The sequence below is a fragment of the Anopheles funestus genome, chromosome 2RL (assembly GCF_943734845.2).
Source record: "Anopheles funestus chromosome 2RL, idAnoFuneDA-416_04, whole genome shotgun sequence".
Classification (NCBI taxonomy): Eukaryota; Metazoa; Arthropoda; class Insecta; order Diptera; family Culicidae; genus Anopheles; species Anopheles funestus.
In genome coordinates, this window is record NC_064598.1 from 73,050,105 (window position 1) to 73,065,221 (window position 15,117).

Sequence of the window (15,117 nt, forward strand, 5' to 3'; positions counted from 1 at the left end):
GTAAAAACAATTCTCCTGAGGTTTAATGCATCCCACCTGAATCTAGTTTAAATTTGACCACAAGACAAAGTGGATATCTATTGGCACCGATGACGGCTTTAGGGTGTGCTAAATATTGAATGTCCGGGACATTCTTGAAAGCGTGATGAGGTAAATTAGCAGATCTAAATTCCCGCCGTGCTTGTTACTGTTGTTGGTCCGTGTGCGAAACTTTGATCGAGCGATCGTGACTTCCTTCCAATTGCCGCTGTTGTTTCTTATCGCTCATTTAAGTTCTTTTTCTCCTTTTGCAGCACTAAAGTTTCAAGAGACCTGGTATTTCTGGGTTTCCTTGACGTTATGTACGTATAGTAGGATAGTCATTTAATCACAAGTCTCAGGATAGTCACATGACACCTAGCGAAGCGAAAAGTGCTTAAAACCCGGTTCTCATTCTTACCGAATATACCACATCGGTGCAGCCGTTTCGAAGGAGTTTGATAACAAAAATCACGGCACGAGAATACTAAACATAAAGATAATAATTATTGAACTTAAATTTCAGTGAGATAGCCACATCGTGAATTAGAATCAGTTATCATTTCCATGCATTTCCTTTTGATTTTATGAAAAATAAATTATGTTGATGGCATTGGAAATCTGCAGTGTATTATGGACGGTTAGCACACATATTTTTCCCATAGTTTAAGCGAGATAGAAGGACAGTGAAAAAGGGCTGGCAGATTGCATGCGAGATCATCGAAGGTATGCAAGGATGTTGGTGAGTTTTTGAAATCGAACATTTGAATTTGCGCGGGATTTCAATGTAGTTATAAATTTCAACGGATATACTAACTACTACAAAAAGAAAATGGATTAAGAAACTGTTCGAATTATTTAAAGTGCATTAAACATAGATCAAGTGTGTACATAAGTCATGTGCACGCAGGTAAGCATTTGAAATAAATTCTTATTCATTTTATGTTCTTAGACCTCTAAATTCAACCAGCATAATTATTTGATATAATTGTTAAAGAATTCACCCAAATTACTACTCGATTCAAGTTTCTGAATATTTTGTAATATTACAAAAAATATTACCACAAATAACTCAAATAAATTGTGTACATCTTCACACTGAATTTTATTCACTCGATTAGTAAGTAGTATGTTCACACACAATTTCACTCCATCTCTTTACACATACGCAAACTTCAAACTCACTCTAAGTACAATTTTCTGGCGCTTGTGTGTTGATTCGACCAAGCTCCAAATTCATGGTACGCAGTAATGGGTGCGTACCGCATCCACAATTTCCTCTAAAATCGTCTAAATCCAAAGCCCAAACCATTCCACCGCCAAGGTTCATTTGTTTGACGAATTGAGTTTTCCTACGAATTTCGTCCACATCATCATACGAAACCCATTGATTTCCGCTGTATGCGTATGGACCTATACGGCCTTCGGGATCCCGCTGAACGGACCAACCCTTACGATTTACCTTGTCACATATTTCGTAAAACGATAAGAATCCTCCGGCGCGGGTAAATTCTCCTGCTTCACCCGGACCGTAAGATTTTTCATTTAACCCATTCCGGCGAGCATCGGCAAGTGAAAACGATTGTCCATACAACGGCATGCCCATGACCAACTTTCGCGACGGTGCTCCCTTTTCGATCCAATAGTTGATGGAGAAGTTGGCATTAAAGTAATCGTACGTATCACCGGGATAGTAGTACAGTGGTGCAACGTGACCTGTTTGTTTGTCCCAGTTGCCGTGGAAATCGTAGGTCATGACCGCAATCCAGTCGAAGTACTCCGCCAGTACTGGCACATCGTACCCGGCATCGATAACCATCTTGCTTGGCGAAACGGCAGCCGAGAGTAGCCAACTTCTCGGTCGGAACTCAACGGCAAGCTCCTGTACCAGTTTCGCGAAGCCCTCCTTCTCATCCGGATATCCCTTTTGGCAATCGACCTGCCAACATACGGGATATTCCCAGTCAAGGTCCAACCCATCGAAATCATACTTTTCTATAAACTCAACGGCATGTTTCACGAACCTAGCTCTAGCAGTGGCATCTCGTACCAATTTGCTGTACTTATCGCCAAGTGAATCGTTCCATCCGCCCAGCGCCAACGTCACCTTCGTTCCTTTGCGCTTATGTTCGACCACACGCTCATAAAACCGATTGTCTATATCGGCCCACGAATCGTGCGTTTTGATCTGCAAACTTTCGCGATCGAGCACGGCAAACCCGTACACGATGTGGGTGCACAATGTGCTATCGATATCATCGGGCGTATACTTTCCATCGCCCTGTCTGTACCATGCCCAGTTTGTGAAATAGCACACCACTTTATAGTCACTATTTCCAGGATCTGCTTCGCTCGATGGAGGTACTACTGGTTTAGCTGTTGTTGCGGGCCTTTCAGTCGGACGGCGAGTTGATGTTGTTGTAGTACGACGGGTAGTAGTAGTAGTAGTTGCTGGACGACTAGTTGAAGACATCCGATCACCATCAACATTATCAGTTACAACGCTGGGAGCCGTTGAGGTTATTGGGCGTTGTTTGTTTTTACAATTCGTGTTCTCCTCCCAGTCACAGTACCCATTATTCCAGAGCGTATTGGCAGGACATCTATGAAACGGATGAACATCGAACGTAAGTAAATTGTTCTGAAATTAGTGTACTCTAACATTCTTACCTTTGCTCATAACGCTTGCCATGTTGACAAATGTAATATTTGGAGCAATCCGTTTCATGTGGAACGAACAACCGTCCATCACAATCACTATCCGATTGGTTGTAATCAAGATCATCAATCGATGGTGTTGAGGGCCGGCCGGTAGTCGTCGTCCTAGCAGTCGTTCGTCGGGTCGTTTTGCGTGTAGTTGATGCTGCCTTCGGAGGCATCGTTGTAGTTCTGGATGTAGTAATGGGTTTTCTTGGAGCCGTGGTAGTCGTCACGGTTGTAGTCGGGCTATCGGACGGTGGTTTACCAGATCCTAGCGTACACTTTGGTCCGGGTCCAGGATAGTTCCGCAATACGCGATTGATAGTGCGCAGCAAAGGATATTCTTCACATCCACAAATGTTTCGGAAATCGTCCAAATCGAGCGCCCATATCATGGCACCTCCAAGACCCATCGCTTTGATAAATTCACTCTTATGACGTATCATGTACTGATCGTCGAACGAAACCCACTGATCGCCTTTGTAAGCGTATGGGCCCATTCGTCCCTTGCGGTCACGTACAACATTCCAGTTCTTCTGCTGAACATTAGAGCAAATCTGCAAACAAAAATAAAACGTATTATAGTCTCTTAACTCAATTGCTGTTTCACAATATGACCACAATTACCTCGTAATATGACAAGAATCCTCTAGCACGTGTTTGATCGCCAGCTTCACCGCCTCCGTAAGTTTTGGCATTCAGCCCATGATCGTTGACATCCGCAAGAGAGAATGACTGCCCGTACATTGGCATACCCATGACCAACTTGCGGGGATCCGCACCTTGTTCGATCCAGTAGTGAATCGTAAAGTTAGCGTTGAATGTTTTATCAAAATCATCAGAATGCTCGTACATCGGCGCAACATGACCAGTCTGTTTATCCCACTGACCGTGATAATCGTACGTCATCACAGCGATCCAGTCCATGTAATCGGACAGCGTACGTACATCATAGCCCGCGTCTATTACCTTCTTGCTGGGCGATACTGCCGACGATAACAGATAACCGTGCGGTTGGAAGGCCGTCGCCAGCTCAATCACCAAGCTTGAAAATCCTTCTTTTTCATCAGCGTATCCCTTTTTGCAATCCACCTGCCAGCAAACGGGATATTCCCAATCCAAATCCAATCCGTCAAAGTTATACTTGGCAATGAATTGCATCACATTTTCCACAAAGCGCTTCCGGGCTTCGGCGTTACGCACCAGCCGACTGTACTTGTCACCGGCCGAATCGTTCCATCCACCAATCGCAACGGTTACTTTCTTTCCTTTCTTTTTAAGCTCCACGACACGCTCGTAGAAACGATTATCAATATCTGCCCAGGAATCGTGTGGCTTAATGGTCAAACCTTCGCGATCCAACACGGCAAATCCATACACAATGTGAGTGCACAGGTCGGCATCGATATCTTCGGGAAGATATTTGCCATTCCCTTGCCTATACCAGGCCCAGTTCGTGAAGTAACAGACCACTTTATATTCGTCTGATTCAACAAAATTTTCCTCCACCTCGAAGCTATCGGTTGCACCGGGTTGTTGTTTCTCTGGAGAAGCAATACCGGCATTCGGTTCCATGCCCAAGCCAGCATTTTCATTTCCTGTAGATTGATGTACAATCGATGCTACGAAAAGAAAGAAACAACGTCAGTTAGGTTTGTTTTTGTACAGGAATGGATTCGATTTCTACTTACGAAGTACATCGTTCCCTTTGGGAGGTTCTCGAAGTCCTTCTCTAATGGCAGTTAGTAACGGATGGCTTCCCTGCCCACAGCGGTCTTTGAAATCGTCCAAATCCAGTGCCCATATCATACCTCCTCCCAGATCCATTGCACGTATGAATTGTACCTTCCTCAGTAAAGTTTCTTTATCATCGAACGATACCCACTGATTGCCCTTGTACGCATATGGTCCCATTCTTTTCAGCTCGTCTTCCACCACTGTCCATCCTTTGTTTTGTATACGATCACAGATCTAAAGCATAATCAAGATCGAATAGATCATTAGTAAGATCATTTGGTTAACTTGCTTTATGGCACACAGTCCTTACCTCATAGTAAGCTAGAAATCCTGCCGCTTTCGTGAATTCTCCTGCCTGGCCAGGCCCTGGAGCCTTGGCATTGAGCCCATTCTTCTTAGTGTCAGCTAATTGGAAGGATTGTCCGTACAGTGGCATACCCATTACAATCTTTCGCGATGGCGCTCCCTTTTCGATCCAATAGTTGATCGAATAATTCTATGGAAAGAAAATGCAGCATTAGTAGATAAAAACAACCTGATCCTTTTGCTTATTTTCTTACCGCATTAAAGAAATCAATCTCATCCTCGGGGTGGTAGTACAGTGGCGCTACATGTCCCGTTTGTTTGTCCCACTGTCCATGGAAATCGTACGTCATGACGGCAATCCAGTCGAAATATTTCGCCAACGCAGCCACATCATACCCAGCGTCGATCACGGTTTTGCTTGGTGATACGGCAGCCGATAGTAACCACCCGCGGGGTTTGAATGCCTCCGACAGTTCCCGCACCAGTTCCGTAAATCCTTCCTTCTCATCGGCAAATCCTTTCTTGCAATCGACCTGCCAACAGACGGGATATTCCCAGTCGAGATCCAACCCTTCGAATCCATACTTTTCCAAAAAGCCGATCACGTGCTCCACAAACTTTGATCTTGCGGCGGCACTCCGTACCAGCCGGCTGTATTTATCTCCCGCCGAATCATTCCAACCACCAATGGCAAGCGTCACTTTCACGCCTTTCTCCTTTGCGGCAACTACGCGTGTGTAAAACTTGTTATCGATATCTGCCCACGAGTCGTGCGTTTTGATCGTTAGTGAGGAGTAGTCTAGCACCGCAAATCCGTACACAATGTGCGTACAGAGATCGGTACGTATATGATCCGGGGTATATTTTCCATAGCCCTTCCTGTACCAAGCCCAGTTGGTAAAGTAGCAAACCATCTTATAGTACCCAGACAGAGGTTCCAGCATTGGTGGAGGTGTTGCAGGAGCGACCGTTGTTGTGCGTGTCGTAGTGGTCCGTTTCTCCGTCGTTGATACTACATACTGTGGACCATCAATGTCCTGACCCGCGCCCTGCCATGCATTGTTTTCATCAGAATTATTTTCCGTACTTTCCGGCATACCACCCGTCGAGCATTTAGCATTTGTTGGCCAATCGCAAATTTTTAGCTGCTGGTTCCAGTGAAGCCCATCGGCACAGCTAGCTGACTCGAGGCGACCCCAGTTGCATATCAAATATTGATTACAGTCACCCGGAAATGGAACGTGCGAATTGCCATCGCACGGATCATCCTCCGACAGCACCTTAAAGGCGCTAAAGGTTGTTAACAATCGGAAGTACTGTTCATTGCTTACACAATTCACGTTGTCTTCCCAGTCGCAGCTCTTATCCGTTTGGCTCCAATAGAGGCCAGGACCGCACTGTTGGGCTACCTTCTTTTCGTTCACACAGATGTAGAAACTGTCACAGTTTTTGTGCGGATAGTACTCTCCATTGTTGCATGTTTCCGCCGGGCGGTTTACGGGCTTTTTGGTAGTAGTAACAGGTTTTTTGGCGGGTTTGGTTGCGCTTGGAGTATTTGAAGCTACCGTAGTCTTGCGACGAGTTGGACGAGACGTTACCGTTTCTTCGATAGTACTCGGTGTTGTTCGTGTCGTCCGTCTCGATGAGGTTCTTGTAGGTCTTGCTGTTGTAGACGTTGTAATCGGCTCCGGACTTCCCATATCCATTTCGCATTTTGCCGATGAAGGCCAATCGCAAAGTTTGGCCGCATCATTCCAATGCAAACCACCGGCACAGAACTGCTGTTTGAACTCGGACAGAACACAACGGTAATAGGAATTACAGTTCGTTGGATGTGCCTTGTATTGGTTGCCTTCGCAACTTTCTGCATTGCTGAGCTCGGGCATTACAAGCCCTGGTACGGGGATGGTTGTACCAACAGTGGTCGTAGTTGTCGATGGAGTAGTAGATATCCTGGTTGGTCTTGCCGTAGTAGTAGTAGTAGTCGTAGTGGTAGTAGTGGTCGTGGAAGAAGTCGTAGGCACTGTGGTTGTCGTTCTTCTTGTGGTTGATGTACTTTCCGGTGACCACGATGGCCAGGTTGTATGTGAATGTGCTGGCGTGGATGTTGTACTCGGTACTCCACCATCTGGACTAAACGTCATTTCTGCCGGTTTCGGTGTAGCTGGTTGATTGGGACGCGAACAATCCATTCCCGTCGGGACAGGTGAATCAAGCCGTCCTAGAGCTCTGTTTATAGCTCTCAGCACGGGGAACTGTTCCTCGCAGCAGCGATTTTGATAATCGTCCAAATCGACCGTCCATGCGGCGATTCCACCGAATCCCGACTTCATCACGTATCGTGCTTTAGCAGTGACCGATATGGGATCATCGTATCCAACCCACTGATCACCGTTGGTGGCATAAGGACCAGACTTCATATTCACATCTCTCCCCACTTTCCATTTCTGTTTACGGACACGTTGACAAATTTCATAATAAGCCAACATACCCGGTTGTCTCGTGTCATCACCAGCTGTTCCGGGTCCGATAGTAGGACTACCTTCACCTGGTGTAGCTCTAGTAGTTTGAGCCAGTGTGAACGTTTGACCATAGAATGGAACTCCAACGATAAGCTTACTCTTGTCTGCACCCATCTTCACCAACAGTTGCATGGTGTAATCCGTATTGTACTGTGGATACTTATCATACGAACTACCGTACAACGGACTCACATGTCCCGTTTGTTCCTCCCACGAACCATGATAATCGTACGTCATAACAGCCATAAAATCAACGTACTTGGTAAGGTCGGCGATATCGTACGATACCATCAGTACCTCCTTGTATCCCGAAATGCTGGTACTGATCAGCAAGTTCTCCGGGGTAAATGCCTTATTTATTTCTTGAATTAACTTGCTAAAATTGATCCTATCACTATCGGAACCCTTGGAACAGTCACTCTGCCAGCACACGGGATAGTTCCAATCCATGTGTAAACCCGAAAAGCCATGCTTTTTGAGAAAAACGATCGCATTCGTTATGAAGTTTCTTCGATTAGCCGAAGATCCAACCATCTCCGAATATTTGTTGCCCACCGAATCTGTCCATCCGCCTAACCCAAGCAACACAGGTACACCGCCAGCCGCTGCTATCGTTCTGTAGTACATATCTATGGGAAAAATTAGTTTAAAATATGTTTGGAACTTTTAAAATCTCTTCATTACTTACTGTTGTCTATATCAGCCCAGCTGTCGAACTCTTTCATCGTTAGCGTCGATGGGTCCAAAGTGGCAAACGAGTAGATGATGTGCGTACACAGACTAGGATCCAAATTTTCCGCAACAAACTGTGCTTCACCTTTGCGATAAAAGCCCCAATTCGTCATGTGACACAATACTTTATATTCGCTCGGTGCTGCTTTTTGAAGGGCTACAATTTTACTATAAGCGTTTTGTACCACCGGCACATCCTTGCTGCTCACTAGCTGCTGATACGGAGATCCCGCCCGATATGGCATAGGTTTGTTGGCGGGTTGTACAGGTAAAACATAGGCTGCATATTTATCCTGGAAGGATAGCACACGGAAACTCTCCACATCTTTCGTGTCTATTGGAACGAGTTTGAACTTTTGCTTGTTAACCACACTTTTCACCTGACTAACTCTGTCCTCTATTTCGTGATCCATATCGAGGATACGGAATTCAACGGCATCACGCAACGGTAGCCGTTCATCGACACTGTAACAACACACTTACGTTAAAATGACAATCTTTATGGATGAATTAAGCAGAACTACTTACAGAATTGCTGGAACACTCTCGACAGCGGTACGCAGCGGTAAAGATTTACTTCCAAAGTCATCATTCTCTTCGGCGGCCACCTGTTTCTCAAAGCCGTGCGGTGGAATTTGTTCTACGCTGCTGCGAAAGAAGCTTACCGGTTCCGGCCGTTCGATTCTTATGGCTGTCGCCGTTAGTACCAGCCAGGCACCAACAATGGTCAGCTGAAAGAATGGAACACATCGTGCATGTGCAACAGTCATACGTCTGTTTATACTTTCGCTTCACGTAGCCCCATACTAACCCCTTTATATGGCAGAAGACTCATTCTGATGCTTTCACCTCAACGAAGCATTGGATCTAAACGGAGAGACAACAAAAAGGAAATCGCTTTAACGCTGGCACAATCGCTGGGGGCCTTCAATTGCCAATCATAACTCAACAAACCAATTAATAGAATGCTCAATCAAAAGTCCAAAAAAATAAAACAAAAGGAGGAAAATAAAAATACAAAAACCACTCCAAAAACGGGGTCACAATTCCTTAACGCCCGCTGCAAAGTAAAACTGCACCAAACAGAAAAAAATTGTTTCAAGGTCTATGTCATTGGCCCACAAATGGGTACGGGGTGCTAAAAGTGATGATTGGACGTCACCAGGCACAAAAAACCAGTTCTCAACCGGAGCACGTGCCCCATTCAACTTCAACATCTCGCGAGAGCAAAGAACTGGCGAACATAAGAAAATACTACGCAAAGCTATGATTCAAGTCCATGGCTACACACGGTACCGCTAGCATGCGCCCGACCTACAGCAAAATGTGCGAGAGCAAATGGCAACAAAACGAACGAAAGCAGGAGTCGGTCGAGAACACCAGCAGACGGTGCCGTAGATGTAATACATCGGCTTTGATCGCCATTGATCATTCGACCTCGCTCCAATCTGTAGCGATCTAGCGGCGGGATGCTGCGTGCTTTCGATGATCTTTACATGCAAAAGCGATCGATATGCTTATGAGAACGATGTTCCCCTTCGGTGTACACCCCTCAATTGGATGTACAATGCCACCAGGGTGTGGAGGTGTACGGGAGACCACAGTTGCGATAATTATTGATTCTGAGCTCGTAGCACTTGCACGTTCAAATCAACCATGAGGATGATATTTTTGGGGGAATGGTCAGGGTTGCTATCCGTGTCGGGTAACCAGCCTTCGTTTTTGTAGGTCAAACTATTTTAGAACAAGTTTTAGTACAAACTCCAAACGAATGTTATCACTATTTTCTAGATTTTTGAAAAAAATATTTTTATTAAACACATTCTAATTATTTAATTTTCTGTTTGTTTGCTGACACACCAAACTATAAGACACTACAAAATAATTCCTCATAAGGATAAACCGATCTTTCACACACGATCAGCACTCCGGCAAGAAATAAATAATTCTTCTCGCTTTTCCGTTCCTGTTCTTCGCGCGAATCGAGGTCACTTAAACAGTGTGTAACGGGTTCTCGTACGTCTTTGGCCACGCAATTTTGTTGCCCAGTTTCTCAGCACCGTTCTGTGCGCATACTTTCACATGTGTGTGGTGTCGGTAATTTGGTCACACCTTTTGCACAGGTTGCATTTCACCCATTTCAATCGCACAATTTATTTGCTTGAAATTAAACATTAATTTAACTTTAATAAAGCCACTTGCAAACTTTTATTTTTTTTTTTTTTTTGATAAATCGATTTTAGGTCTTCACATAATTATTGAATAGATTTTTGCTTATTATGTTGCAGTTTTCATATCCATCGATCTCAAACGATCAACGATGATCAAGCGGGTTTTGCATGATGTTGTATGCATATTAATTTCACACACAGCTCTACACCTTTTGGGTGTTTCACTGTTTTTCTCACACATCCAATTGTATTCATTTCGTTTTCCAATTTTTATTTTTTTACACTTCACTTTTACACATTTTACAGAACAAACAATCAGTTAAACATTACACAAACCTTTTAAAATATACACTCACACACCTTGTCTTTATAGCACAAGCAGAAATTTGCACTTTTTTCACTCAGCACGGTTTCGAACTTGCTTACTACACTCGCGACTCTATCCTTTAGCGTACCACCGTGAAAGACGCCAACCGACCGACTAATTCTTATTCATCCCGAACTCCTTCTTTTATACCTTCCAGTGTCCAACGCCCAGCGTTCGTGCGTTCGGACGAGCGGGTGGCAGAACTTGTTCTCAGTCAACTGTTCTTACTTTTCTGCCGTCTTCCTTTCGGTTATAGTTGATTATGAGTACGATAAAAAAAAAATCCGCACAACCTATCCACCAAGGGGTGTGTGTGTGTGCGTGCTTTTTTTATGTTGGTTAAAATTCTCTGGAAATATACTTTAGAAAAGGCATCTTCCTTTCCGGTCGTTGAACTACACGATCCTTCATTGCGTGCAGGTTAATTGCAACGGAAGTTGCCGATATTAATCTTGCAAGTGTACGTACATCAGCCAGTTGTTTATCGGCCATCTAGTATTCACCGTGCACCGTGTAGAATATTAACTCGCCCCAAAGCGATATTAGATCCACGTGCTTTCTTGCACCGCCCATCGGTTGGCATTGGGTTAGGAACATGAGCAAAATCCCGTATGATCCTAGACCGATTGTTAGTCTTCGTGCATCAGGTTTTTTGTCGCTCAAGGTTTTGCGGAAGGTTTTGCGGTACTCTTCTCACCGGCTTGAAACGAATGATAAAACCGAGACTGTACCGCCGATCTGCCGAGGAAGTTCCTACATGTACAGATTTTCCTTGTAATGGGTGTATACGTAAAGTGCTCTAATTCATCCGCCATGCAGCCAGGAACCGATCGAACCGGTATTCGCCACCGCCGAAAGGCTGTTGGACGCCCTTGATCTTCAGCGCGCGCGCGCCACCACATATTACGCCACAGGAGCGCAAGGAGCAAGGGACACGGAATCCTTTGGGCACGATTTCAACCCGGGTTCTTCCTACGATCATCACGATACCATATGGCATTCAAGTGCCACAGGGATAGCTGAACGGCCGAATTACTGCAAAAAAAAAAAAACAAAGCGGAACGCACGCAACCGTACCAAACTGGTTTTTCGGTTTGCTGGACGATTGGCTTCGCAGGCTTCTGCGTAGGTGCTGTACAGCTTCCCGAATTCCCATCCACAGAACGCAGGAATTCTCAATAATGTTACGCAAAATTGGTAAATACATTCATTCTTTTACGCCAAATTTACCGTTGCTTTTGAACGGTTTCAGAAAACAAATAAAGAACTCTTCCCGCCCCGTTTCGCTATCGAAAGCAACTTAATCTGTCTTATGCAAATTAGATTTTCGTACGAAACTACCATCTCATACCTGGCTCGCGGCGCAAAAGTTGAACGAATCTTTTGCCTCTGGCGATGCAGTGACACGTTTTTTTTTCGCTTGTTTGTCCGATAAAAATGGGGAGGTTTGGAAGACATCGTCATCATCATCATCAATTGCCAGAATAGTGGATTTTTCGACTGGAAACTTAATCCCGTACGGAATTAATGAGCAAGATCATGTTACAGCTGTTCTTTCGGGTTCATTGACTTTTTCATTTCATGGGACAAAAATGCATTACCAGCGTTGAAATAATAATTTCAGCAAAATTATGGAGACGCCCAGTAAATATTTAAGCATTCTTTTACTGTCGACATTTTGTTCGGAGATTAATGATTTTTTTTTTTTTCATTCCTTCATTCTTCAATCATTACGGGACGGTACAACCTAAAAGCAAAGTAAAACAAAAAAAAACAGGAAGGTAAATTACCAAAATGTCAAACGAAATATTTGCTCTGCTCCGTTTGGTGGTTCGTTTCATTTGTGAAACGAGAAACCAGTTTTAACGGACGGTTGGAACCACTAAGTGAAAATCAATAGCGAAAAAGAAACAGTCAAACAAGATCAAGTAATAAATACCATCGAAAAATTTGATCATTTTGTCGGTACATGGTCAATGAAGTGCAAAACAATCACCCATTGGTTTTGTTTGAGCAAATGTCATAGACCTCTGTTCCCGGGGGATGATGTTCCGTGTTCTCATCTTTTCATGGTATTGTCGTTATTCTCACATTTGCTCGCTAGCTTGCATTGGTGGGTATCAATTAATATTTATAACGCTTATCCATTGTATCCGTACGCTTGGTTGGTACACGGAACAGCAATAAAAAAAAACGTATACTTCACATTGTTCCGTCAATAGGAGGAGACAAGAAGACGCTGATACGGTACGGATGGGATTCTTTATATCTTCTACAAAGTACCGGCTAATGGAATGAACTTGCAATGGCCACGAATTGATAGCCAGTTGCGATTGAATGTCAAGATCAGCAGCCTTATGCCCTGGGGAGAAACCCGTTTGCAGAATCGTGTTCTTTCGTTGGGGTGTGTTCGGGATCGCGTGCTTCCACAAAGCGACGTTCCGGCCCACAGTTTCTACCATCATCACACGCAATGCAATCATTGCTCCAGTATCGTCTTCCCCCCTCCCCCGGGTGGGGGGAACCGGTTTATGCTTGTTTTGACTTTCTTCGTAGTCTAGCAGCTACTGCCGATCGGTACCGGGGATAGCTGTTTTGTTTATTTTGTCTTGTTTAGTTGTCCTTATAAGAGAACGTTTTTTTTTACAACAGCACCTATATGTGTATCTACATTCGATAACAGCATGTTTCTCCATGGTATCCATATCTTTCCTTTTACCATTTTATGTTGAGAGCTGTGTTGATTTTTTCGATCTGATGGTAGCTTGTGTGAAGCAAACTTTGCCGTTTGTTCAAATCACCATCAACGTCGAAGAATGTGGCGTACATGGTTTCAACGCTTTCGTTCTCCGGGTTGGACTGTGGCAAGCAGCGGTACATATTTTCCAACTCTGCTGTTAGTTCGCGAGCAGTTTGCCCCTCTTCTGGACGAATTTGGGCACCACCGTTCAAGCAACCGGATGGGCAGGCCATTATTTCCACGTAATCGTAGGTACTTTTGCCTCTTTTCAGCTTCTGCACCATGTTCTGGATGTTACGGAAACCGTTTGCAATGGCAAAGCGCAACAACACTTGTCCGTTTTGTTCCAACACTGCTTCCCGCATATCATTGTTCCGTAACGGTTTAAACGCGACAGTATCCAGCTGAATGTTGAACAGTTTTCTTGCTGCGTACTTGAATATGTATTCACTGTAGCCTCCCGATCCGGACGATTCGTGGCCCCAAACGAAGGCAGGTGGTCTGGCGGTAGGCCAGGGCCAATCGATAGCCGCTTTATCCACGAGTTGAAGCGTGTGCAAACCGAGGCTGTTGAGCATTTGTTCGATTTCAACTAAAATCAATGAAATAATAAATTATGTCGTATATGTTTTCCACACCATTTTTCCATACTCACTCGAGGTGATAACACAATCCACATCGTGGCTGTTCTCCACCTCACTGAAAAAGTCTTCACGCGACGCTTCAAGCTTTTTGTCGTAACAAGGCATTACGGTAACGTGGTAGATTCTGTCACCGGTAGTTTGCATCAGCTTGGCTAAATATTGCTTTATCAGCACACCCATGATCTGTTGCGGTGATCGTGTGGTTGCGATGTACGGGAGGATGAAATTTCCGTGCGTTTTCTCCGCATAACAAACCCATCCCGGGCACGATGAAGCAAGCATGGGTAGCATTTTCCGGTTAGTGTTATAACGTTCAACGAACTCGTTGCGACATTCGATCAGTGCTAAATCATCTGCTATTTTCGTGTCTAGTACCATATCTGCACCCAGTTTCTTGAAGTATCCTGCACAAGTATCACACAAAAAGAATTAAATTGTGAAAACTGCTACAATCTACCGAAACACCGCCGGCTTATCTTACCCGAGATATGTTCGAACGTGTCTTCCGGTGTAAGATTATACTTTCGTGCCAGCGATAGGATGGGTTGTTGCGAAACGGTAAAAACGACAAATTTGATCTCATCTCGTTGATTGTTCAGCTTGGCCATATTATTCGCGTTCATCACACGCAGCAGCTCTTCCTGGCTTTGTTGTGAAATCAGCACCCCTTCCGCGGACGTGATGCAGCCGGAACAGGCCAAACAATCAGCTAGGGTAATTTCCACCTTTTCAAGCTTCTGAATACCACTCTGCACAGGAAAAGAAAACACAACTTTTACGTACCTTTACCATGGTATTTATAGCGGATTAAGATTTACCGTAGATTCCTGCACGTATGAACCATCATCTTGTATCGTTATCTTTGCCCCTGTTTTGCTCTTGCTCGTTTCAATTTTTACGGGCTTGATGCATTCCTGCGGGAAGTAGATTCTTTGAAGTGATCTCTTGCGCAGCGGTGATATGTCCGCCTTACCTGTGAAGGAGTGATGAAATCATCCAAATCGGTAAGCTGAAGAGCACTGCTAAAACGCGACATTATGAACTGTGAATACGATTGTGAAGCGAATATTACCAGCAGAAAAGGTAAACAACAACAGGTGATTTTTTTGTGTTTTGACGTACGATAATTCGAGCAAAGCGCTGCTAGAAACAGCTCGAAAATACCCGGTGTGCAGAGAGC

General features: G+C 44.4%; 2 protein-coding genes across 2 annotated transcripts; both read right to left on the bottom strand.

Annotated features, from left to right (window-relative positions):
- Nucleotides 1-1,099: 1,099 nt before the first annotated feature.
- Nucleotides 1,100-10,841, bottom strand: LOC125760620 (probable chitinase 10). The gene is given in 9 exon segments (XM_049420916.1): nt 1,100-2,621; nt 2,689-3,275; nt 3,346-4,689; nt 4,766-4,951; nt 5,016-7,912; nt 7,972-8,480; nt 8,544-8,746; nt 8,827-8,882; nt 10,523-10,841. Coding segments are annotated over 8 exon segments (7,167 nt in total). The 5' UTR covers nt 8,851-8,882; nt 10,523-10,841; the 3' UTR covers nt 1,100-1,204.
- A 1,794-nt stretch (nt 10,842-12,635) lies between these two features.
- Nucleotides 12,636-15,058, bottom strand: LOC125760605 (probable cytosolic Fe-S cluster assembly factor AGAP009023). The gene is made up of 5 exons (XM_049420884.1): nt 14,911-15,058; nt 14,756-14,851; nt 14,419-14,686; nt 13,949-14,341; nt 12,636-13,885 (listed from the first exon to the last, which is right to left on the bottom strand). The coding sequence occupies exons 1-5, from the start codon at nt 14,971-14,973 to the stop codon at nt 13,269-13,271; spliced, it is 1,437 nt and encodes a 478-aa protein (XP_049276841.1). The 5' UTR covers nt 14,974-15,058; the 3' UTR covers nt 12,636-13,268.
- Nucleotides 15,059-15,117: the final 59 nt, after the last annotated feature.

Coding starts and splice junctions, on each gene's coding strand:
- LOC125760605 (XM_049420884.1), bottom strand. CDS start 14,973: ATGTCGCGTTTTAGCAGTGCTCTTCAGCTTACCGATTTGGATGATTTC. Junction 14,342..14,418: donor CACGTTCGAACATATCTCGG/GTAAGATAAGCC, acceptor ATACTTGTGCAG/GATACTTCAAGAAACTGGGT. Junction 13,886..13,948: donor GGATTGTGTTATCACCTCGA/GTGAGTATGGAA, acceptor CATTGATTTTAG/TTGAAATCGAACAAATGCTC.